Here is a 25,467-nt window from a genome sequence, read left to right as displayed (position 1 = left end):
CACTTGTGTATTTGCATTCCTTAAAAAGCCCACAAACCTTTTAATTTAAGGCATACCTAACTTCAGCCGAAGTAGGTGATTTTATTTTGCAATTATAGTCTGTACCACAGACGTAGTTCCTTAAACATAAGTCATTGAAATATTTGCATATCGTTGCACATTCGGAGTGGTATTGTGAACCCCAGTGACGTGACCATAACCTATATCAGTGAATACTGTGTGACATATTTGTAGGACTTGGCCCTTTTTCCCTCATTTGTTTTCATTTTTCGTGTTGCTACAGATTCAGGGAGCCATTTTAGCTACCCCTGAAACTTCTGTCTGAGGGCCTGGAGCACAAAATGGTGGCCACCTGTGACATCACCAGCATCCACTGGAACCTACTAGCACCTTCCAGAACATTCCAGAACTCTGTGACCGTTGGAGGCGGTTTAGAATGTTGGGAAGCTAAGACAGAGTGTTGGCAGTTGGAGCTGGCAGTTGGCACCTGACTGGTGAGGAGTGAGCAGCACAAACTTGAAGGAGGAAGGAGTGAAGCAGCAGGGGTGGAAACTTGTGCCTGGAGTGGGGTCCATAAACCCACCCTTGATACTAGTCCCTACTGACGGAGCCCAGCCTAGAGCCCTGTGTGGGAAGAAGTCAGAAAAACCATCCTGAGGACCTGGACAGCAGGAACAGGCCTTAGAAACAAGAGAACAGCAAGATCCTGACCTGGAAGCTGGTTTCCCTGAAGTCCGACGTCGAGTAGCCTAAGACCTGGAGCCCGAGGTGGAGAAGCGGCGCTGACTGAAGAAGCAGACGTCGTACCCGGAGCCGCCTGAGGTCGAGAGAGGGCGCCGACGGAGGTCGTGAGGAATACCAGAGGTCGAGGAGGAAGTCAACCGAGGTCGAGTGAGCGGCGTCATCGGAGGAGTGAAGTCCGCCCTCCGGAGTCGTCGGAGACCGAGGTGAAGTGTACCGGAGGTCGGGAGTGAGGATCGCACTCCGGAGTCGCCGGAACCTGAGAGAATCGTGCCGGTGGTCGGGAGTGAGGATCGCACTCCGGAGTCGCCGGAAACCTAAGGAGAGGAGCACCGGAGGTCGGGAGTGAGGATCGCACTCCGGAGCCGCCGGAAGTCGACATCGAGGCCAGGCCGGCCGACGTCATCGAAGCCGAGGTCGCCATCGGACCGGAGCCGCCCGAAGTCGACATCGAGTAAAGACTGCCCGACGCCGTCGAATCGGAGGTCGAGATCGAACCGAGGCTGCCGACATCGGACCGGAACCGCCTACCGGCGTCGTCAAGAACTGACATTGTGCCGAGGCCGCCGATATCGAACCGGAACCGCCTCACGGCGTCGACACGACTCCAGCGGCGTCGGAACATCAGAAAAAGGGCAGTAAGTGGAGTAGAGGGCGCCTAAGGCCCTGTGGAGACCTGAGAGACTGCTCTAAGGAGCTAGGGAGGTGCTGGAACCAACCTGACTGTGCCAGGGGTGAACTGGGACTAATCTAGAGAAGTTGTGTGGAGAGAGAGCCAGGTCTCTGGTATTTTCCCCCTTTATCTACCTCAGTTTAGGCCTCAGCCTTGACCAAGCCAGGGAGTAGCACCCTCAAGCCTTCCACACCCTCACAAGCTGTGCCTGGGCCAAATCAGCCCTTAGGAATTCAAAAGTGATCTGATTCCATGAGTGTCACTGTCAGCTTTTAAGTATTTATTAGGGGCACTGTATTTATTGTATTTAACCTATTTATTGTTCCACTGTATTTATTGGTCTACAGTATTTATTGATGCACAATATTTATTGGTTTACAGTATTTATTGCCTCAGAATATTTAATTGCCTGTATGTATTGCACTTTTATTTATGCCTTCAGTATTTATGATCACCCCTATTTATTGAATCATTAAGCCAGTATTTATTTGTCCTGCACTTTCTAAAAAGTTTGTATATTGTGATTGTTATTTATTTTCTCCAATCAGCAACTAAGAGAAAAAGCAGATAAAGAAAGTTATTTTCATAATTTTTACGGTGTAGAGTCGTTTTTGGATCGGATGCACGCATGGTTATTGTTTGGGTATGTTGTATGCTTAGCACGGAGCCTGATTCCTGACCACTCGAGCCAAGCTACCACAGTGTGTTCGGAAGACCACCACCACCCCTTCTAGTGTGGGAGTGGGGTTTCCAACATAAATTGGTGTTCAGTGGTGGGATAGAGCTGTGCCTACGCATACTCAACAATAACTGTGGGTAGTCCATAGGCCTACACCGGGAGTTTTCTCAAGAGCGGCCTTCCTAATTGTGGGTTTTTGTTTTTTCCAAATTTACTCTGGTGGTGGGAGGAGGTATTATTAAAGGTACCCCCCTGCATAGTTACTGCACAAAAACCTGTCCTCTAACCTGAGTGGGCAAGATGGAGTTTGTACTAGAAAATCTAGAAACGTACACTGTGGCCCAACTCAGGGAGTTTTGCCAGCGGGAGGGGGTGTACTGTCCCCCAGGAGCAAAGAAGGGTGCACTCCAAACCAGCTTAAGGGCTTGGGGGGAGGCACGCCGAGAAAGCAAGGCTGAGGAGGAAGACAGGGAAGGAGAGCCTGACCCCGAGGGGGCTGAGATGTACCAACCTGAGGTGGGGAACCTGTCAGCAGGGCCCAGAACCATTTCTAGGAAGGGCAGCAGTGCCTCTAGCGGTGGCTTGTCTAAAGTGGAGTTAACAGACCGGAGGGAGAAAAGACAGCTCACATGGGACTTAGCAAGGCTGGAGAAAGAGATGGAGGAGAGAAGGATGGCGCACGAGCTTCAGATGAAGGAATTGGAGCTGCGTGCCCTCCAGATGAGTGTGTCCAGCGAGGACACTGGTGGCAGCATACCGGAGGCTCCACAGGAGCTAGAAGTTTATTTACCCCAGGATGACATCACCAGGGTGTCTGAGGAGGCATTGGGGTGGGAACCTGAAGGGGGTAGTGCAGGGATCTCCCAACCCAGCGAGGTGAGAGAAGTGGCAGATAGCCCAGCTAGGTCCCAGGGAGAGAGGGTTGTAGGGCCTCACGACCTATCTGTAGGAAGGCGTGAGATGGGGAGGTGTCCCGAGGTGCCCCAACCGAAGTCTCAGGGCCTGGAGAGTTCCGCAAGGGAGCCCCAGGTTGGGAGCCTAGGCTGTCCCGATGTGCCCTCCAGTGCAGGGGAACCCCTAGTGTCAGGAGGACCCAGGGCAACTGTAACCAGCGCGCCTGAGGTTCTGGGGTTGGCCCAGTTTCAGGGTTTAGGTCCTGGGCTGGGATGCCAGGCTCAGGGGTTGCCTGACCTGGCGGGTGGGGCCTCTGTTAACCGGGTCCCCCCGAAATTGACTTCCAGGGGTACTTTTCCCGGTAGGAGGGTGCTGAAATCTGGAAGGGGGTGCAGAGGGAGGAAGGTCTCGCCTCGGGCACCGACTCAGCCTAAGGGTTTAGACCCTAGGTTGAAGGATCAGTTGAGGGGTCAAGGCCCTAGACTGAGGAGGAAGTGTTGGTCTGAGGGTGCCTCGCAGGGTAGGGTGAGGAACCCCAGAAGGAGAGTTAGGGGGAGGAGAGCCTCGCCCCTGAAGGCTGGTCAGCCTAAGGGTGTGAACCCCAGGAGGAAGGACCAGAGGCAGTTTAGGACTGCAAGGAGGAGGACCGGTGTGGTCAACGGGCACTACAGGCCTGGGGCTACTGCCCCCCACTCCGCGAGATCACCCGGGCCAGAGACATCTGGACGGCCCAGGGGCCGGTCCTGGCCACAACTAGCTAGGGAGCCCAGTGGGGTGGTTTTGTTGGTCCAGGGAGGCTTGTTAGGGAACCATTGGGTTCCTGAGCGGAGGAGAACTTGCGGGTGCTCCTGCCGTTGCGGGCCTGCGTCCACCTTTTCTCGCCCCAAGCAGGGAAGACCATCAAGGCATTGATCGGTCTACCCTGGCTTTTGGCTGGAAGGGGGTTATGTAGGACTTGGCCCTTTTTCCCTCATTTGTTTTCATTTTTCGTGTTGCTACAGATTCAGGGAGCCATTTTAGCTACCCCTGAAACTTCTGTCTGAGGGCCTGGAGCACAAAATGGTGGCCACCTGTGACATCACCAGCATCCACTGGAACCTACTAGCACCTTCCAGAACATTCCAGAACTCTGTGACCGTTGGAGGCGGTTTAGAATGTTGGGAAGCTAAGACAGAGTGTTGGCAGTTGGAGCTGGCAGTTGGCACCTGACTGGTGAGGAGTGAGCAGCACAAACTTGAAGGAGGAAGGAGTGAAGCAGCAGGGGTGGAAACTTGTGCCTGGAGTGGGGTCCATAAACCCACCCTTGATACTAGTCCCTACTGACGGAGCCCAGCCTAGAGCCCTGTGTGGGAAGAAGTCAGAAAAACCATCCTGAGGACCTGGACAGCAGGAACAGGCCTTAGAAACAAGAGAACAGCAAGATCCTGACCTGGAAGCTGGTTTCCCTGAAGTCCGACGTCGAGTAGCCTAAGACCTGGAGCCCGAGGTGGAGAAGCGGCGCTGACTGAAGAAGCAGACGTCGTACCCGGAGCCGCCTGAGGTCGAGAGAGGGCGCCGACGGAGGTCGTGAGGAATACCAGAGGTCGAGGAGGAAGTCAACCGAGGTCGAGTGAGCGGCGTCATCGGAGGAGTGAAGTCCGCCCTCCGGAGTCGTCGGAGACCGAGGTGAAGTGTACCGGAGGTCGGGAGTGAGGATCGCACTCCGGAGTCGCCGGAACCTGAGAGAATCGTGCCGGAGGTCGGGAGTGAGGATCGCACTCCGGATCGCCGGAAACCTAAGGAGAGGAGCACCGGAGGTCGGGAGTGAGGATCGCACTCCGGAGCCGCCGGAAGTCGACATCGAGGCCAGGCCGGCCGACGTCATCGAAGCCGAGGTCGCCATCGGACCGGAGCCGCCCGAAGTCGACATCGAGTAAAGACTGCCCGACGCCGTCGAATCGGAGGTCGAGATCGAACCGAGGCCGCCGACATCGGACCGGAACCGCCTACCGGCGTCGTCAAGAACTGACATTGTGCCGAGGCCGCCGATATCGAACCGGAACCGCCTCACGGCGTCGACACGACTCCAGCGGCGTCGGAACATCAGAAAAAGGGCAGTAAGTGGAGTAGAGGGCGCCTAAGGCCCTGTGGAGACCTGAGAGACTGCTCTAAGGGGCTAGGGAGGTGCTGGAACCAACCTGACTGTGCCAGGGGTGAACTGGGACTAATCTAGAGAAGTTGTGTGGAGAGAGAGCCAGGTCTCTGGTATTTTCCCCCTTTATCTACCTCAGTTTAGGCCTCAGCCTTGACCAAGCCAGGGAGTAGACACCCTCAAGCCTTCCACACCCTCACAAGCTGTGCCTGGGCCAAATCAGCCCTTAGGAATTCAAAAGTGATCTGATTCCATGAGTGTCACTGTCAGCTTTTAAGTATTTATTAGGGGCACTGTATTTATTGTATTTAACCTATTTATTGTTCCACTGTATTTATTGGTCTACAGTATTTATTGATGCACAATATTTATTGGTTTACAGTATTTATTGCCTCAGAATATTTAATTGCCTGTATGTATTGCACTTTTATTTATGCCTTCAGTATTTATGATCACCCCTATTTATTGAATCATTAAGCCAGTATTTATTTGTCCTGCACTTTCTAAAAAGTTTGTATATTGTGATTGTTATTTATTTTCTCCAATCAGCAACTAAGAGAAAAAGCAGATAAAGAAAGTTATTTTCATAATTTTTACGGTGTAGAGTCGTTTTTGGAACGGATGCACGCATGGTTATTGTTTGGGTATGTTGTATGCTTAGCACGGAGCCTGATTCCTGACCACTCGAGCCAAGCTACCACAGTGTGTTCGGAAGACCACCACCACCCCTTCTAGTGTGGGAGTGGGGTTTCCAACAGAGTGGTATTGTGAACCCCAGTGACGTGACCATAACCTATATCAGTGAATACTGTGTGACATAGTGAAGAAAACTAGGAAACAGGTTATTGGTAAAATTAAACAGGACGATATTAATACAATAGAAAATAATTTAATCCAGTCTCTCTCTTTTGTATGTTGTCAATGGCGTTTCGACCCTCTCTAAGATACGGGGTCTCTTCAGGACTGTGTTTCTGGGGACTGAGAAGAGGAAGGGATGTAATTATGGATGGTAGGAAATACATGATAACAAGGATAAGGGCTGATTTTTTTTAAAAAAAAGGCTGTGTGTACTGTGACTTACCAGTACAGCACAGACAAGTATACGTATAGGATCCTGGATGTCGGTTGAACAATGAGGCACACCTTATTTTAGTGTGTTAATTTTATCAGTCTCGGTGCACACCAAGGTGATTTATGGGAGGCAACTCACATTGTTAAGTTCCACAAGTGATGACTGGGATACTTCAAGATGTTGGTAGAGCCCACAACGTTGGCTCCACCTGTCTATATTCACGCTATTGGTGAAGACCCACGCTGTAAAATAATGATCGTGGGCAATTGGTACTCGAAGTAGGGTGAACTAATTCACCTCAGTACCGGTAATATCGAGGATTGTTTACTTACTTGGTATCACCTATCCTGCTCCCAATTGAGTATAACTTATATGTGGGAGAGCCGGCTGAGCGACGCGATAATATTCAGTCTAGCCGGGACACAGGAACGATAATCATCCAAACCTGAAATCAGGGAATACCTTATTTAGTGGGGTTTACTTTACAGGCTGGGCATATAACATTAGACGGTGCATAACTACTCCACTTGCAGCAAAACAATTTAGTGGGGAAGAGTCTTATATCAGAATTGAAGGAACAATTTCCGTGCAAGTGGACGGACAATTTCTTCAATCGTAGCCTCACAGAGGGGAAGGGTTTAAAATCTACAAACTCTCGTGTAAGTGAGCTTTGGCACATTGTTCACCATGATGTACTCCCAATAGATAACCTTAACCCCACTCTTCTAGATCAGACATAACTTCTCTGGATTTGTCCAATATTCCTCCATCCCCATTTTCCTCAGTAATTCCCTAAGGGAGCGGAACCAGGGAACTTTATTATTCCTGGGATTTGTCATAAGATCCCTAATGGCCACTCGGTAAGAGGCAAGCTCCTCGACTGTCCATAGGCGGTGCTAGAACAGTAAGTGCTTGTAATCTATCTTATGAACAATTTTTCTTTAGGCCAGGTCTAGAAAAATGTGAGTCAGTGGGGTGCTAGTGGGCAAATTAAGAAGTGATCTTCTAAAGTAGTGTTCAATCACTGAAAGGCAATCGCTATTCCCACTTCCCCACAATTCGGTACCATACATAGCTGATCCTAGAGCTTTTGTGTTGTATATTTCTAGAGCTGGAGCCACTTCCCTAGACACCATGCTTCTGTGGATCATGGATATGTGGTCTGTCTATTGGATGAGGGACATGTGAGCTTTCTCTATATAGGGGGGTTCAACACAATTCCAGAGTTAAACGAATCCCCAGGTAATCAAATATAGAGAATAAGTCAATGGTGTGGTCCCCCACATACATACATCTCTTGGGTGTCTTTGCGTTGCCTTTGGCGAATACCATATGTTTGTTTTAGAGTCATTTAACTCCAGGCCACATTCATCACAATACTGTTTAAAATCATTTAAAAGCTGTTGAAGCTCTTGTGGAGGCTTTGAAATTAGTAGCATGTTGTCAGCAAAGAGGAGGGCCAGGGCCCTACTCTCTCAGATTTTTGTGGCATAGTACCCATCTCTGTCCAGAAAACCTACTACTCCATTGATGAAGAGCGAGAAGAGGGTAGGTACTAAGACACATCCCTGTCTAACTCCATTATTTATCCTAAAGGTCTAGGTACGTTGACCATCCTCTCCCCACCTCACTTGGGCTTCGTTCTCTGAATGGAGCCGGATCAGAATGTCCAATAGATATGGTGGGTTCCCCATCTCTGCCACCACCTTCCAAAGATTGCATCAAGGCAACAGGTCAAAAGTCATACGCAGATCCACAAAAGCTACGTACTGCTTCCCCCCTTTGATAAAAACTTCTTTCTAAAAAATACAAAGGAAACGGAAGACCTGATCCAGATTACTTATATTGACACTGAAGCCATCCTGGAGGTCGTACAGAATACTTCCTTCCGAGATCCAATCCTGGATACGGGCCAGAATTTGTTTGCTGAAAATTTTCTGCACATAATCTATTAGGCTAATGGGTCTGTAACTACACCGATTGGCACTGTCCCCTTATTTGAAAATTGAAATGATCTCTGCTGAGTTCCAGGAAAAGGGAATTTCCATACGCAAAAGAATGGCATTAGATAACATATTAATATAAGAGCCCCAGACTACTAGGTCCTCTCTATATAAATCGCTGGGGATTTGATCAGTACCAGGGGCTCTGGCTGGGATACAGGAGCTAATAGCTACCTGGTTTCTTGTAATGAAAATTAAATGGCTTCTCCAATGCCAAAAGGAACAATGTCCTGCAAACCTACATGCTCCTCATCCTTCTTACTGCCATAAGCGTACAGACCCCTAAAGTGAGATACCCACTCTTCCGGTTGTACCGTAAACTCTAACGCAGGCCTAGGTCCATTCAGGTAAAGAGCCGCTTTGTTCCAAAAGGTCTTGTTGTCTTTAGTGACCAGGGCACTGTGTAAGGAAGACCATAATGAGCATTCCCATTTGGCTTGATCCAGACTCTGTCTATATTTAGCACTGCATTCCACCATATCCGGGCGGAGTTTAAATTTCACTGCCTGTAGGAGCTCACCATTGGCCTTCCTACAATCCTGGGTGTACCACTTAACCTTCAATGCTTGCTTCTTCCCTCCTAATTTGGCATGCCATTTCGTCCTTTTTTTCGATTGGCCGAATATTTCCGTGATCTGCATAAAAAGTGCCTCTTGACGATTACTCAACTTCTCAATTAGATCCACCCTGGGGAGTTTGGTCAGCTCCACCACATCCTCGCACAGTATAGCCTTGCCAACTTCTAGGGCCCTGGCGTTTTGCTCCCATCCTTCGCAACTAATTACCCCAATTTCTTACAAAATCCCTGTGTGAACTGCATCAGGACTGCACCAATCATTGAAGCATAATCTATGAGAACAATTCGAGATAATGCACTTTTACTGGAATAGCAACTCTGAGAACCAGGTGAAAAGGCAGGTGGTAGATCACATGATTCACCTGAAACATAATGTACTCAAGGGAAAACTGTTAAGGAAAACACTGTGTATTTAGTGAGTGAGGGGATGAAGGTTGTAGCAGTATCCATAAGGGGGCAATTTCACCAGTGTTTAGTTTTCATACCTCAAACATAATTTTCTCTAACACACACTTGTAGACTGAACTTCATGCATAATACATTTCTCCTCAAAATATCCTTGCATCGTGGCCATTAGAGAAACACTGCCCTTCTCTAGCTGGCATACTCTAGGAAAGATTATCTGTCAAAGTGACTATTGAACTTGTACAATTTTACTTCAACTACATTCACTTGGGAGATCAAGTTAGTTGGATCATGCTGATTTTTATGCAGCTCAGTGCTGACAAAACTAATGTTTCAACCACTTGAGGGTCTGTGTCTAAACTGCATGTGTGCATTTAGAGGATAACATGGGGCAAAACACTATCAGTTTGATTCACAAAGAGCCTCCATACTCATGGCCTTGCAATTAGAATTCTCATTGCAGAGATTCCGCCCGCTGGCAGAGTCTACTCCACGACTGCGGTGCTCTGCCACGAGTGTGGAGGCCCTCTGTGAATCAGGCCCTATATATGCTGAATAGGAGATGTGAAAAGCAGAACTTATGGAAACCATTCTCTAACCAAACAAATATTCATGACATGTGATGGGGCTGGTGATCAATGGACTGAGACTAACATGGTGACTTCCCTTTCTCGTTTCTGCACAGGCCCGAGTCAGTGAGCAGTCAGGCAGGGGGCACAATGCAGAACAGTGAGTATTTCTTGTGTTTTCGAGGAAAAGGACCTCTCTCCACTTAAACTGACAACATAATCTTAGCTTTTGTCCAGTAAAGCTTGAACACTCGTTTTACTTGTGGAATAGGTGATGCCATTTAACGTAAACATATACTACTGACTAAGTTGGAATCAGTAGGCAGCAGTGAGGTATTTTCTCTCATCAGAGATATTACAGTCTGGCATTTCCAACATCACCATGCTCTCTTAATAAATGGACAAACATGCATTATGTTGATGATTGCTGTTTTTAAAGGAACATCCTCATGCATTTAGAGAGACGCTGTTGTATGAGAGGTTTTCCGCCCATAAGAAACCTACCTCCATGAGCATTTATCAAACAGCACTATTCCTAACTTTGGCAACCCAGGTTCAATGTATCAAGAGTAGACGAGTAAATTAGAACAATTGGTGGACGTATAGTCCTCATCTTTGGACAAATTATGTCACACCATTGTCCTCTGGTGCTGGAGATCCCACACATACCACATCTGGACTTTCAGCACTCTGAATCTCACAGTATTTACACTTAACCCTGAGCCTCTAGCACTGTCTCGCCTATCAAATCTAGCATTGGTGATTTCACAGCTGCCACAATCTGGCCAGCCAGCACTAGAAATATTATAGCTATTACACATCAGCCACATTAAAATTGTAGAGCCACAAATATTGCACCCAGCCCTATCAACACACCACAACACACTTGCATTGGTATTCTATACTTATCACCCAAGCTCTCTGAGTACCCCATGACACTCTAGCACTGGTGTTCTATACCTGTCACCCCATCTCTTTGAACACACAGTGGCCCTCTAGCTCTGGTGTTCTTTGCCTTTCACCCCCAGCCCTTTGAACACACCATGACCTGTAGTACTTGTGTTACATACCTTTCACCCCAGTCCTCTGAAGACACCATGGCGCTCTATCACAGGCCTTCAAAACCTTTCACCCGCAGCCTTTTGAACCCAACATGACCCTCTACCACTGATGTTTCATGCCTTTGAAATCCGGACCTCTGGACACACTATAACCCTCTAGTACTGGTTTCCCTATCTTTCATTTCTGACCCTCCAAACGCACCTTGATTCTCTAGAACTGGAGAATTCTGATCCATCACAACCCAGCCCTCTTGCACTGCCAGTTTGACAACCATTAGACTGCACATTTCCAACACTGAAGATATCCCAGCTATCTCCTCTTTTCTCCAGCACTGTGGTTTCCACAGCTGTTGGGCCCAGCTCTCAAACCCACAGCACACCTGGCAGAACCAGGGCCTATAAGTACAACACTAGAAACCTCTCCCAGCTGTGTTAACTTTGCACTGTAGAGAGCACTGTACTCTGGTTTTCATGTACTCAATCCCATTTCAGGTCCGGGGTGAGTGGAAAGCCTGGAGAAGAGGGCTGGGCAGAGATCCGAAAGCAGTTGCGTGAATTTACCCACAATACTCAGGTAAGTGCATTTTGAAGCAAGTGATCGACCTTCGTTCACATTGCACACTAAAAACAGCGATCAAACCACACTTTCATCAGTAAATGACGAGGCATTGAAAGGAAGAGACCAGACCACAAATGCATCTGGATATAAGTAGCTACCAACCCACATCCATATCACAACAGGAATAATGACGGAACCACACCTATCTATTCTTTAAAGAGAAGTGAAGAAGTGAACAACAATACTCAAGTATTTGCAGTTACAGCAACTACACAACATTAATGTATCCGGGCAATCAAACTACACTGCAAACCTAACTCCACACTTTGAGTCAAACTCTTGCACCAGACTGATTAGTGATGGAACCACACTTGTTTATAAAGACTAGAGCAGAAACGGAAGAACACTCACCTATTGGAACAGAATTAGCACAGTAACATCACCAAACCACATTCCAATACCAGAATAGGAGAGCAACTGCACCACACTCCGATACAGTGCCTAATTAATTCTGATGGTGGACTTTCGCATCATCATAAGATTTGACTCAAGAGTTAAAGAGAGAAAAGGGAGACAGAGGAAGAGGAAGAAAAAATAATGACAGAGAGAACGCAGGAATACAGAGGAATCTGTAGCAAGATAAAGAGATAGGTGGAAGAAAGAGGCAGGAGTTGGAATCAAGACTAGGTAGCCATGGTATTCGGCATTTTGAAGCTTTGATCCATTGCACTTATGTTCTTTTTTAACAAATTAAGATCTGTATGCTTTCTACTGTCCACTCCATTTAACCCCCAGAGCACAGCTCCATATCAGCAGCTGGCCCTATTTCAACCAGTCGCTGGATAGGTATATGGTGGTCAACCGTATCAAATGCGGCCGATAGGTCAAGTAGAATCAGCATAGCTTTCCCCCCCCCGGTCAAGTTGGACACGTATGTCTTCTGTGGTGGCAATCAGTGCTGATTCAGTACTGTGCCGCGGTTGAAAACCGTGTTGCACTGAATCAAGTTTATCATTCGCCTCAATGAATGACAGCAGTTGTTCATTGAGGTCTCTTTCCAGGATTTTTGATGGAAGTGGTAGGCAGGAAATAGGCCGCTAATTACCGACCTCCATGGGGTCAAGGGTTGGCTTTTTCAAGATAGGTCTAACTAGGGATTTTTTCCAAATAACAGCAAAATGTCCTGTATCAAGAATGTTGTTTAGAAGAGGAGTTAGTTTTTTGGCAATTGTGCTGGGAATCTTGTGGAGAAGCGTGACAGGGCAAAGGTCCAAAGGGGATCCCGACTTGGTTGACACTATAATCCTTTCAACTCTATCAGGTGTTAAGGGATTAAATTCTTGTAAGTAGACTTGCGTATTTGTCCTATCGTTTTGGACTCATCTGACCTGATTCCAACTTTGTTTTTGGAAAACTCGTCATAAACTTTGACCACTTTATCATGAAAAAACTCAGCTAGTTTATCGCAAAACTGCCTGGTTGGACTGAATTGTTTGCTGTATTCGAATTTGGCTAAGCTAGAAATTTTCTTAAAAAGTTCTCTGGTTGTATTTTTAGAGGCCATCATTTTCTCAGTAAAGAAGCTGGGCTTTGCAGCTATTATGGCTTCTTTGTACTTTTTTTGTGCCTCATTATACTGTTTTTTGTCGGATTCTGAGTATTCCTTCCTCCAGTTCCGTTCTTTAGCTCTGCAAATTTTCTTTAATTCTTTTAACTCCACGGTGTACCAGGGGGCTGGTGATAATTTATTCCCTGTAAGTGTACGCGTTTCTGTTGCTAGTTTTGTTACTGCCTGATCAATCCAGCTGTTAAAATTAAGTACTGCTTGATCGGGATCAGTACCTATGTGAGTGCTTTGAGAAAGTAAAGCAGTTTCCAGGTCTGGGATCTTTATTTGCCTCCAGGGGTGTGCTACACTTGTCCTTTTGTTATTATTCTGAGCTCTAATGGGAGGTCCGTTTATGTGTACTTCAAAGAAGACAGCACTGTGATCGGTCCAGGACATAGGTAGTGTGTTCATACATGTTATCTGGTCATAGTTGGTAAAAATACCATCCAAGGTGTGTTTTCCAGTATGAGTCGGCTCAGTGACAATTTGCTTTAAGTCTAAGCTATTTAGTCTATCTATTAAGTTGTTGGTATCAGCGCTTTCGGTGGATTCTAAATGAAAGTTAAAATCTCCCAGTATGGAAAAATTAGAGTATTCCATACAGGACTCCATAACTGTGAGTATGGATTCAATTAAAGGGTTTCTGGGCCCAGGTGGTCTATAAACTAGTAGTCCGTTAAAGACAGAAGTATTGTTACTTTTGAAGGTGAACAAAATGGCTTTGTCCTTCAATTGTGGGATGTTTGAGAAGGTGGCTTTAATGTGAGACCGATGAACAGTGGTCACCCCCCCCCCACCTCGTTGTCCTTCTCTGTCAATTTAAACAAGTCATAGCCAGGTGGTATGGCTGTGTTTAAATCCGGTTCGGAGGCACTGTGGGTCCATGTCTCTGTGAGGAACAGTATATCTGGCGTGTATAGTTCGAAAAAAGCTGCAAGTTCGTATTTGTGCTTAGGAAGCGATCTAGTATTTAGTAAGACACAGGTTAGGGCACGCTTATTGCCTAAACGTGTGTCTGACTGTTTCGCCTTTGGGGCATTGTTAAAATGGAAGTTTGAGCGATTGGTACCCATGTTAAAATTACATGTGGGACAGACTAGGGACTGGGAGTCACTATTGAGCTGTAAGGGATCGCATCTGATTTGCTCACCTTTGTCTCGAATGGTTAGTAGAGTTTTTTTAGATAAGTTGGTTATTGAATTTTGTCCAGGGGTTCTGGTGCATGGCGCGATCCGATCGCAAATGGGCTTGCCTTTGGCGGCGCGTGTCTGCTGCGCGGGCCTGTCAGCATGCCCTCTTGTAGGGGTGTGGGAGGACGTAACACTCAGCAATTAGTGCGTTATCCCAAAAAATGGCAGCCTGCCCTAACTTGCGGTACCATCAAGTAAGCAGCAGCAAAATGTACGTGCAAAATATGCAGTTTTAAAAGGACCAACAGTACATAAATTCAGATTCAAGTTTTCGGGATGTCAAATATTCAAATTCATGCAGTTCTAAGAGATTTCTTAAAATAAGTACTAAAACAGAATGCAGTTTTTAAAAACAGTATTTCCCCCGGAGCCGGTGCGAGCTCCCAGCTAATCATCTTTGGCAGCACTGCGTGGTCGCGTCAGCATGCCCTCTTGTAGGGGTGTGAGAGGACATAACGCTCAGCAACTAGTGCGTTAACCCCCAAAAAATGGCGGCTTGCCCTAACTTGCGGTACCGTCAGGAAAGTAGCAGCAAAATGTACGTGCAAAATGTGCAGTTTTAAAAGGACCAACAGTACATAAATTCAGATTCAAGTTTTAGGGATGTCAAATATTCAAATTCATGCAGTTCTAACAGATTTCTTAAAATAAGTACTAAAACAGAATGCAGTTTTAAAAACAGTATTTCCACCAGAGCCAGAGCGAGCTCCCAGCTAATTATCTTTGGCAGCGCTGCGCGGTCGCATCAGCATGCCCTCTTGTAGGGCTGTGCAAGGACGTAACGCTCAGCAACTAGTGTGTTAACCCCAAAAAATGGCAGCTCGCCCTAACTTGCGGTACCGTCAGGAAGGGGCAGCAGCAAAATGTACGTGCAAAATGTGCAGTTTTAAAAGGACCAAAAGTACATAAATTCAGATTCAAGTTTTTGGGATGTCAAATATTCAAATGTATGCAGTTCTAAGAGATTTCTTAAAATAAGTACTAAAACAGAATGCAGTTTTTAAAAACAGTATTTCCCCCGAAGCCGGTGCGAGATCCCAGCTAATCATCTTTGGCAGCACTGCGTGGTCGCGTCAGCATGCCCTCTTGTAGGGGTGTGAGAGGACATAACGCTCAGCAACTAGTGCGTTAACCCCCAAAAAATGGCGGCTTGCCCTAACTTGCGGTACCGTCAGGAAAGTAGCAGCAAAATGTACGTGCAAAATGTGCAGTTTTAAAAGGACCAACAGTACATAAATTCAGATTCAAGTTTTAGGGATGTCAAATATTCAAATTCATGCAGTTCTAACAGATTTCTTTAAAATAAGTACTAAAACAGAATGCAGTTTTAAAAACAGTATTTCCACCAGAGCCAGAGTGAGCTCCCAGCTAATTATCTTTGGCAGCGCTGCGCGGTCGCATCAGCATGCCCTCTTGTAGGGCTGTGCAAGGACGTAACGCTCAGCAACTAGTGTGTTAACCCCAAAAAATGAATGCGAAGAAACATAGATTTAGGAAAATAGATTCAATAACAAAACCAGCGTTACTCTTGAACCCAGGATTAGTGAGAGCTTAAATGCTTTTTATACATCATTTTATTTTTATAAATTTGTAGAAAAAATATATATCAATATTTACAATTGCATGTTTTAAATTTGCTATTCATATAAAAATTGATCACAGTTCTTCAATTAGTTTGACATGTGTGGAAATGTTTGACACAGATAACATGGGAATTCTCCTCAATGTAAACATAAATACAAAGGTTACACATGTGACAAGCAATTATTCAAGGACTGTTAGGCAAAAGGTTGAGCGTTGCTATGGCCTTAGGATGTATCCACAATCCTACGCATGTGCCTTCATCAGGGGGCCATACAAAGTTTTCACCAGTACGAGTAGAAGATTGAATGAGGGGAACAGACTCATGCGTCTTACTCGTATATCACAAAGGTTCTCGGTTCCTCGGTGTGTTTACTACTAAATTATGTCTGAGTCCTAGTAGATGGAATGTATAGTCTCATAAGGAAGTTTTTTCAAAGATGTATGGAAAGGGGTACAATGAACGGGTGGTTTCATGAACGTTCAGTTTAGGTAGACTACGACCCTTTCGATTATAATTAGACGAATCCGGTTTCTCAGAATGTCATGTGATGAGGAAAAGGAATATGGAGGTTTAAAAATGTGTCCGAATTCAAACTAGGAAGTCTTGGTGTGATTGGTCGAATGGGACGAAGAGAGCGTGGCTCCAGTAGTTTCAATGGGCGAGCATAGGACTCGGTCGTAGAAATTTTGCAATAAATTAGAGCTCGACCCAGGTAGTGTTCTCTGGTAGCGTCGGTAAAAAAATTTTGAGATATGTTAACTACGCGGCCCAGAGAAACGTCATGCTGCGCTCGGGTGTCTCCGGTAGGATGCCTCGCTGCTCTTGCTTTGCCGTTCTGTGCACAGAACGGCAAAGCGAGAGCAGCGAGGCATCCTACCGGAGACACCCGAGCGCACCATGACGTTTCTCTGGGCCGCGTAATTAACATATCTCAAATTTTTTTTACCGACGCTACCAGAGAACACTACCTGGGTCGAGCTCTAATTTATTGCAAAATTTCTACGACCGAGTCCTATGCTCGCCCATTGAAACTACTGGAGCCACGCTCTCTTCGTCCCATTCGACCAATCACACCAAGACTTCCTAGTTTGAATTCGGACACATTTTTAAACCTCCATATTCCTTTTCCTCATCACATGACATTCTGAGAAACCGGATTCGTCTAATTATAATCGAAAGGGTCGTAGTCTACCTAAACTGAACGTTCATGAAACCACCCGTTCATTGTACCCCTTTCCATACATCTTTGAAAAAACTTCCTTATGAGACTATACATTCCATCTACTAGGACTCAGACATAATTTAGTAGTAAACACACCGAGGAACCGAGAACCTTTGTGATATACGAGTAAGACGCATGAGTCTGTTCCCCTCATTCAATCTTCTACTCGTACTGGTGAAAACTTTGTATGGCCCCCTGATGAAGGCACATGCGTAGGATTGTGGATACATCCTAAGGCCATAGCAACGCTCAACCTTTTGCCTAACAGTCCTTGAATAATTGCTTGTCACATGTGTAACCTTTGTATTTATGTTTACATTGAGGAGAATTCCCATGTTATCTGTGTCAAACATTTCCACACATGTCAAACTAATTGAAGAACTGTGATCAATTTTTATATGAATAGCAAATTTAAAACATGCAATTGTAAATATTGATATATATTTTTTCTACAAATTTATAAAAATAAAATGATGTATAAAAAGCATTTAAGCTCTCACTAATCCTGGGTTCAAGAGTAACGCTGGTTTTGTTATTGAATCTATTTTCCTAAATCTATGTTTCTTCGCATTCAGCTCTTTCTTACCCTGATTTAGGAAAAACAATTAGGGGTAACCCTCTGTTCTTGATACACATATGTTAACCCCAAAAAATGGCAGCTCGCCCTAACTTGCGGTACCGTCAGGAAGGGGCAGCAGCAAAATGTACGTGCAAAATGTGCAGTTTTAAAAGGACCAAAAGTACATAAATTCAGATTCAAGGTTTTGGGATGTCAAATATTCAAATGTATGCAGTTCTAAGAGATTTCTTAAAATAAGTACTAAAATAGAATGCAGTTTTTAAAAACAGTGTTTCCCCCAGAGTCGGTGCGAGCTCCCAGCTAATTATCTTTGGCAGCCGCAGGGCGGTTGTCACTGCTATAACTGAATATTTTGAGCTGAACATGGAGTCGGTTGAGACAAAGGACATACTCTGGGAAGCTCTTAAAGCCTTTTATTCGCGGAGTGTGCATCTTCAAGTACATGAGAATCTTATGTGATATATGCACGCAATTGCATGGCATCGAGTCTGCCTTACAAGACCTTGATGAGGCGGCTGCCGCGGGAGGGGATCCCAGCTTATATCTCCAACCTACCTTGTTGACTGAGTTCTGTTACCTTGCTGATAGAGAGGTCGCCTTCATTGGGAAGCATGCTAGGGCTCGTCATTACGAGAAGGGAGAACTCCCGGGCCTCACTCTCACCCGACTACTGAGACCCAACCTCTCACACAACTACATCACGCAATAGCGTTTGGAATCCGGGCAGCGGGTGTCTGGATGCGATGGAGTCGAGGTAGAACTATAACAGTGCTATCGGAGTCTATACTCTTCACATGATCCTGATCTTCCTTCTGAAACATATTTCTTTCTCAAGGAGGTGGCGATGGTCTGGCTGACAGACGACCAGTGCCAGTTTCTCATTGAGCCCATTACCATTGAAGAAATTGTCCTAACCATCGATGCTTTTGATGGCTCGAAAGCACCCGGATTGAATGGCCTGATGGGAGCCTTTTATAAGTCCTTTAAACAAATACTGGTTCGCCACCTCCTGGCACTCTACGAGTCCTTGGACACTGGCACCCTGCCCCCATCAATGCACAAGGCCATTCTTGTCCTCCTGCTGAAACCAGGAAAGGACCCCCTCTCATGCTCCTCCTACCGTCCTCTATCTCTCTTAAACCTGGACAATGAAATCTTAGCTAAGGTCCTTGCCACCCAGTTGTCTCTTTTAATGGAACACATCATTTCAGTCGTGCAATCCTGCTTTTCCCGCATCGCTACACCTCTCTCAATCTCTGCACCATATTTGCTGTCCTCAATAAGATTTCACTATTTACTCCCGCAGTTGTGGCCCGGTTGGATGCTGAGAAAGCATTTGACTCACTAGAGTGGCCTTTCTTAAGAGCAGTCCTTGGTAAACTGAGAATCCCTCCAATTGTCATCTCTCCGATCATGCTTCTGTATACTCATCCTCTGGCTCCGTCTCCGTGTCAATGGTTCACTCTCTGAAAGTTTCCCTATTTCGAGAGGGACCAGGTAGGTTTGCCCCCTCTCTCCCCTCCTTTTTATCATTGCTATGGACCCACATTTCCTCTTTTTGCAGAGCCGCCATTTGCACTGCGGTCTTCAATTTACCGATGGACGGCTTCTACTCTCTCTATACACAGACGATATCTTTTTATCCGTCATCCATCGGTGAACTTGTCCCCCCGGTACAGAAGGTTGTCTGTTTATCCAGGCTTCAAATTAACTGGGCCAAATCAGAACTATTCCCATTGACTGATTTGGTGCACCCAACACCAGCTGACTATTCGTTTACCTGGGCAGCAGACGGTACTAAATATTTGGGTATATGGCTCCATTGAGACAGGGACAGGGACCAAGTTCTACAACGTAACTATGAATCGGCAGTAGCCAAACTCGCTTCCGCGGTTGATCGCTGGATCAAGCTGCCCCTGTCCATTGCTGGTCGTGTATCTATCATAAAAATGGTCATACTCCCTCACTTCTTATACTCAGGGCTCGAAAAATCCACTCGCCCATTCATTATGACGAGCTAGATTTAATGAGTATGAGCCATTTCGAGGGCCTACTCACCCTTTCTGGCGAGCTGACAACAGGTATCCTTCTTGCTCACAAAGTTAATGAGCAATAAAGATGCCTTTAAATCTTGTTATCTTGTCACATTTGCTCGGCTTTCAGAGACAGAGGTCAAAAGTCAGATTGCTTTCCTACATTTACTTTTCTTTCTGTGATTGAAGTTAGAGGATTTTGTAAAGTGAACTGTGTGACAATCGCATTGAGACCTGTTCACTGGTCAAGTAGATTATAGTTAGGTCAAATAGATTTTAAAAAATATTACAAGACATGCAGGTCTAGTAACTTTATGATTTTTTGAGCCCTGATGCTTATTTTTGAATATTCTTATCCCACTGTCTCAGACTTTTGTCCGCTCCTTGCGTTGTCTTCTTCTGTGTCTCGTGTGGGCTGATGGATGCCTGCATGTTCGCTGGGACACTCTCACTCTTCCTTATGAGCAAAGCGGTCTTGGGATTCCTGCCTTCTACATGTATTACCTGGTCACCCAATGCCAGAACTCCTACCTCTGGTACCATCCGGATGCCCGCATCCCCGCGCCTGAGACCAGAACGGTCCCAGCTGGGTGATCTTCCACACGCTTTAATATTTCCAAAGAGACTTCTGTTAGATGCCAATGACATTCATACAGTGTCCACGACTTGTTGGGCGTGGTGTAGACTGCGGCAGCTGCTGAGTGGGGGCCCTCTTTATCCCCCTGTTCTCCCACATCTGATAAGCCTTGGCTCCCGCCAACGAGAGAAAAGCTCATACAATGAGTATTCCGCCGTCATCACCTCAACCCCTTGGGGGATCTTTTCCCCGACGACTATGTTGTACAGCCAACTGCGGAACCTCACTCACTTGACCTACCCTTCATGGATCATTTTTTATCCGGAGACTTCATAACACATTGCGATCTCTGCTCTTTACCTTTCCACTGCCCCTCATGACTTACCCCCCTTGACACTTGTTGCGACTGATGGGGATGGCGATTGTCTAGTCTCACAACAATATTGTATGTGCATCTCACTCAAGCCTAACACCACCCTGGGGGGGTGCGGAGATTATGGGCGGAGAATCTGAGTTTCCCCCTAATGGATAAAATATGGACATACTGTTGTTCACAAATCAATAGTATTTCAAGCAACTGCAGACACAAACTGTTACACTTTAAATTGATTCAACAGATTTATCTTACACCCTCAGACATTGTTAAATTTGACCCCACTAGATCTGGTCTGTACGTTAAATGCCACACCACAGGTGCCGGCTTCGCAGATATAACCTGGACCTGTCCTGTGATATATGCATACTGGGCCTCTGTCTTTGTTCATGTTACTGCTATGACCAACATAGAGCTCTCCTCAAATCCCCTTCTTGCACTTTTGGGATACACCAGAAGCATACTGTGCTCTTTACGCCACTTAGTTTCCATGTGCTTCCTCTTCGCTAAGCGAGAGATAGCTCTCCTTTGGCCCGGAACCGTCGCCCCTCAACTCATGCCTGGCTCAGAAGTATGGCATTCTGGGAAACTGTTAGTGAAGATTACGCACTCCTGCATCCTACTTTTTCCCATCCCAAGGATATCTGGCGGCCACTATATGATTACCTCCGCACATTAGACCCAAACATCCCACTTTAGCGTCCTTCCCCTCTTTCTACTAGCAGTACGACCGTTTCCTCATCTTTCATATCTTTGTTCCTTAATAAATTTGGCCTATTGGCATTTCTTCCCCTCGTTTTCTCCACTTATGTTTTATGTATCTTTTCTGATTATATTGTAGGCATCAACATGATTATTGGAGATGTGATTCCAAGCAGTGCATCATTGTTGATTTGTTTTGTTTTTCTTCGAAAAATCAATAAAGAAATTAACAACAACAAAAAAAGGAAGGAGGAAGGGTTGAGATCAATTTTAATTATGCACCAAGAAATATTATGGGACTGTTCTTGCAAACTCTGATTCTTTCTTCTTCTCAGTTTCTTGTCGAGGATGTAGTGTGTTGTGAAGGTTTGAGTTAAGGACCAGGTGGTATCTTGACTTATGCTCAGAAATGGTTCTTCTGTATGGAATGCCGAAGTAACGGCTTGCCGTCCATAGAGCAAACCCTCAAGTGCCTCTTTATTCACCAAATAGTAACATTCTTTAACACACAAATTGATACATCTAGAAAGGTTTAGGATCTAATAAAATGGTTGAAACTGTTCACCTTTCTGAAATCCTGGGGTCGCTGCAAGTAGAAGCTGAGAGCCATAGTATACAGATGCTTTGGACACGTTAAACAGATGACTGGAAGGGAGCTGTTTTGAAAGAGATGAAAATCAGATATTACCTTTGGAAGAAAGGAAAGCTTTACCCTTAAGGCCATCCTATCCTTAAAGATAGATGTATGTACCACATTTCTGGCTGATATAATGGCTACTAAAGGTAGTTCATTATTAGGTATTTCATTGAACAACTATGCCTAGTTTTGAATGAAGTTCCCATTAGGAAGGTCAATGTCAATATGCATGCTAGTATCATGTTTGGCAGTGATGCGTTTAAGTTTTGCAAACCCTTCAGAAACACAGTGAAATAGTTAATGATAAAATTTGCCCTGAACTAATGAAAAAGTGAGAACAGAAAATGTAGGCAACTAGGTTTTCACTATTACCACTTGAACAAAAACACTAAGTTCAAAATAGACAGGCATTTGATGGATAGAGTTAATTCCTTAGCCACACTCCAAGTGAAGAAAATCCCCCATGTGATATCACATGAGGCATTTGTGAAAGACCTCTGTGTATGAAGTTACTGTTGTAGAAGGAGAGTTTCTGTGTTTTGAGTAACTTATTCTCAGCTTATCTTCTTTCTCTCTGCCATCTCAGGAGGATCTGGAGAAGGAGCGTGGGCAGCTGCTGACACGAGCCATTATTGCAGAGGAGCAGCTGGCTGAGTTGCAGGAATATGTGGACAAACACCTGGCAAGGTGAGCTAGACTACTCCTGTCTAAAAGGAAATATGATCAGTGATCATATCCTACAGAAAGTCATAGGCCCAAAGCTTACAACAACTCTCTTCCTTGTTTCAGGTATAAACAAGAGATTCTTCGGTTACGGAAGCTCTTGGGGAATGAAGCACCACGAGCCTTTAGTGCGGACGCCTCTCAGGCCCATCTACCTCATGCAGTCAAGCGGACAACTAGCTATGAGCTCTAGCAGCTCTGGGGTTCAGAAAAGGTTACCCACCACTTCCCTGGGAACACCATGGCCTGAGGAATTATATAAAGAAACAATTGAAGCCGCTAAGAGCCCCTTTCGATGGTTCATGAATTGTTGCCTTAAAGAACTCTATTCTTCAGCCTAAAATTGCCAGGACAAGTGGTTTTGCTGATCCCGAGGTTCACTACCAAGGCACTCCAAAACTTGCTGAGGAATTAAATGGATAATGAACCCCTCGCACTGTAACAGGAAGGATATAGTTTGAACGTCTAACAAGCTGGCATGCAAGATGTGTGCAGTTTGCTGAGAAATATGCTTAAATCTCCAACAGGGCCTCTGCTATTTATCTTCAAAGCCAGCCATTGTTAACGAAACTTGTTGAAATTCATACCAAGGTCTGTTAAGGCCACATACATGAGGCTATCATTAAAGATTTATCGGTTGATGTCTTCTTTTTTTGTACTTCATGGCCTTACACAAATGAAGTAGCATGGATTTTTTTGCTCTGATTTCAGGCTGCTTCTTTTCCACAGTTATCAGCTATCTGGTGGAAAACGACAAAGCAAACACAGTCTCAGGCTTTAGCTTGCCGGTGCAATTAATGAGGCCTGTAGTAATGATTGCCAACTACTTTTCCATGTGGAATGAAGGCAATCCAGTATATGCCTTTACTGAGGCTTGGCAGAGAAACAGCCATTTTATGTTCCGTTCTGTTACTTTGTATTAGTTCATTGCACTTCTGGAACTGTAATGCACTTGTGGAACTATCACATTTATGAAGGTGTATTTAACCTTAGAATGGGGTTTATGTAGACTTGAGTCTGCTTGATGTGAAGTAATGACTTTGTGACTTCCTCACTCAGTCTCCATTTGTTACTCCCTGTGCACCAGTGTCTTATCTTGTTCTCGTGTCAAGTTTTCCAGTAAGTTGCACTGTCTCTGTCTCCTAAGTGCCTTTGACTCTGAATGCCTGTTTAAGTGTTTTTTTTCTCCCAGGGTCCATGAATCCTCATGTGCCTGTCTCTCTCCAGACAGTGTCTCCAGTGTCATACTGACTCCAGTGCCTGTGTATCACAGGTATATATGCCCCTAGTGTTCATGTCTCAACAGTATCAATGTTTTTCAGCCTCTATCACTACCTACATGTGAAGTCACCTAGCGTCAAGGTATATCTATGCCTTCATACATCTTCCACATCTCTCTGTGGTGTTACCTCTAGCGCGAAAAACATAAGATGTAGTAAACCTACCGTTATGGACAAGGTGGATGAAACAACTAGTTACTCAGCAGGACTTTCCTCTTAAAACCATGAAAGACCCTCACCCACCAATAGTGGTATGCTTTATCCTTGTGTCTGCTCCTCACTCCAATAAAGAAACGTGAGACTTGAAACTTTGGCATTTGTTTTGTAAATTAAGAATCCTGATTTGTTTTAAGAAAAAATAGATTTTTTTTCTCCGAACCACCCATCCCAAGGGGCAAGGGTAGAGGGTCTCTACAGTTGACCCCTATTCCGACAGGTAATCTCCATGGCTAAAGCTCTCAATCCAGTCAGACAGTGGCGATCATATTAAAACTCCATATTTTGGTGCCTTCCGGCCTTTACATTCATATTGGCTCCTCTCATTATTATACATTGCTAAAGACTGTGTCCTTTATTCTGAAAAGGTTGGAGGGTCAGGACTCTGCCATCCTAAAGAGATGTAAAATGCGGGCCACTGGCATAGCCACAAATACCAAATATGAATCACCTTTTGAGTGTCTGGGACCTTCCACAATCCCTAACACTATCATCTGGGGAGTAATCTCGGTCTGTACTTTTAGGATTATGCGCATAAAGGTCCAGATTTCCCATACATAAGAGCTTAGCTCTGGGCATATGCAAAACATATGTATAATTTCACAGCCTGAGATGCTCCACGTCAATGACATTTAGCATTGGGTTTCCTACCACATCTACATAGCTTAGCAGGAGAGTTGTATAAACCTAATACAGATTTAAAGTGCTGGCTCCTCAGTCCTGCACTTAGCAGTGTCTCACTACCTACCTCTGATGATCTCTGTAGTATTGGCCCATCTACCCCTTGCCTTTTACCCACTTAGCATTCTGAGCCTCTAGGTCGCAGGGCAGAGCTTGTATTAATAGATTATAAATGTACCTAGTCCTAGCTCTGCCATCAATGGCTTCAGTGATGGGGGTTTTACTGTCCAAGCTTGATTCTTACCCATTTTGCTAATAAAGTCTCTGATCTGTAAATATTTAAAAAATGTCTCTTTTGTAAGACTATACTTTTCCTGCATTTCACAAAATGAATATAGCTGCCCTTTATTGTAGAGGTCACTGAGTCTTGCGATGCTATTCTGCTCCCATCTTTTATCCTATTATCATGAAATTTAGAAACTACAGCAGAAGAATCCCATAATGGTGTATACTGATTACATTTAGTGATACCTATTCTCTTCACTTGCTAGCATACCCTAGCTGTCCCCTTCACAGTCTTAAACCTAGTCTTGTAGTAACCATGTTTCATATTTTTCAAAAAGCACTCCTTAACCCCGGACCCCAGTTTTAGCTTGTATACAGTTGATGGTTCGGCATAGCTTACATTATATGTCCTATCAGTGTTCAAGATCCCCATAAGCTGCAGCATACAGGACCAATAGTAAGATAGAAAG

At 45.2% G+C, this 25,467-nt stretch overlaps 1 protein-coding gene across 1 annotated transcript in view; it reads left to right on the top strand.

Annotated features, from left to right (window-relative positions):
* Positions 1-23,236, top strand: part of CCDC78 (coiled-coil domain containing 78) — a 321,251-nt gene extending 298,015 nt beyond the window's left edge. The window contains exons 18-21 of the mRNA XM_085628349.1: positions 9,861-9,904; positions 11,298-11,379; positions 22,459-22,559; positions 22,662-23,236. Coding sequence (XP_085484475.1) covers positions 9,861-9,904; positions 11,298-11,379; positions 22,459-22,559; positions 22,662-22,788 — 354 coding nt within the window. The 3' untranslated portion in view covers positions 22,789-23,236. The remainder of the gene's footprint in view (positions 1-9,860; positions 9,905-11,297; positions 11,380-22,458; positions 22,560-22,661) is intronic.
* The last annotated feature ends 2,231 nt before the right edge of the window (positions 23,237-25,467 follow it).

This window comes from Triturus cristatus, chromosome 10, assembly GCF_964204655.1.
Source record: "Triturus cristatus chromosome 10, aTriCri1.1, whole genome shotgun sequence".
Classification (NCBI taxonomy): domain Eukaryota; kingdom Metazoa; phylum Chordata; class Amphibia; order Caudata; family Salamandridae; genus Triturus; species Triturus cristatus.
This window is presented reverse-complemented; position numbering and strand designations above follow the sequence as displayed.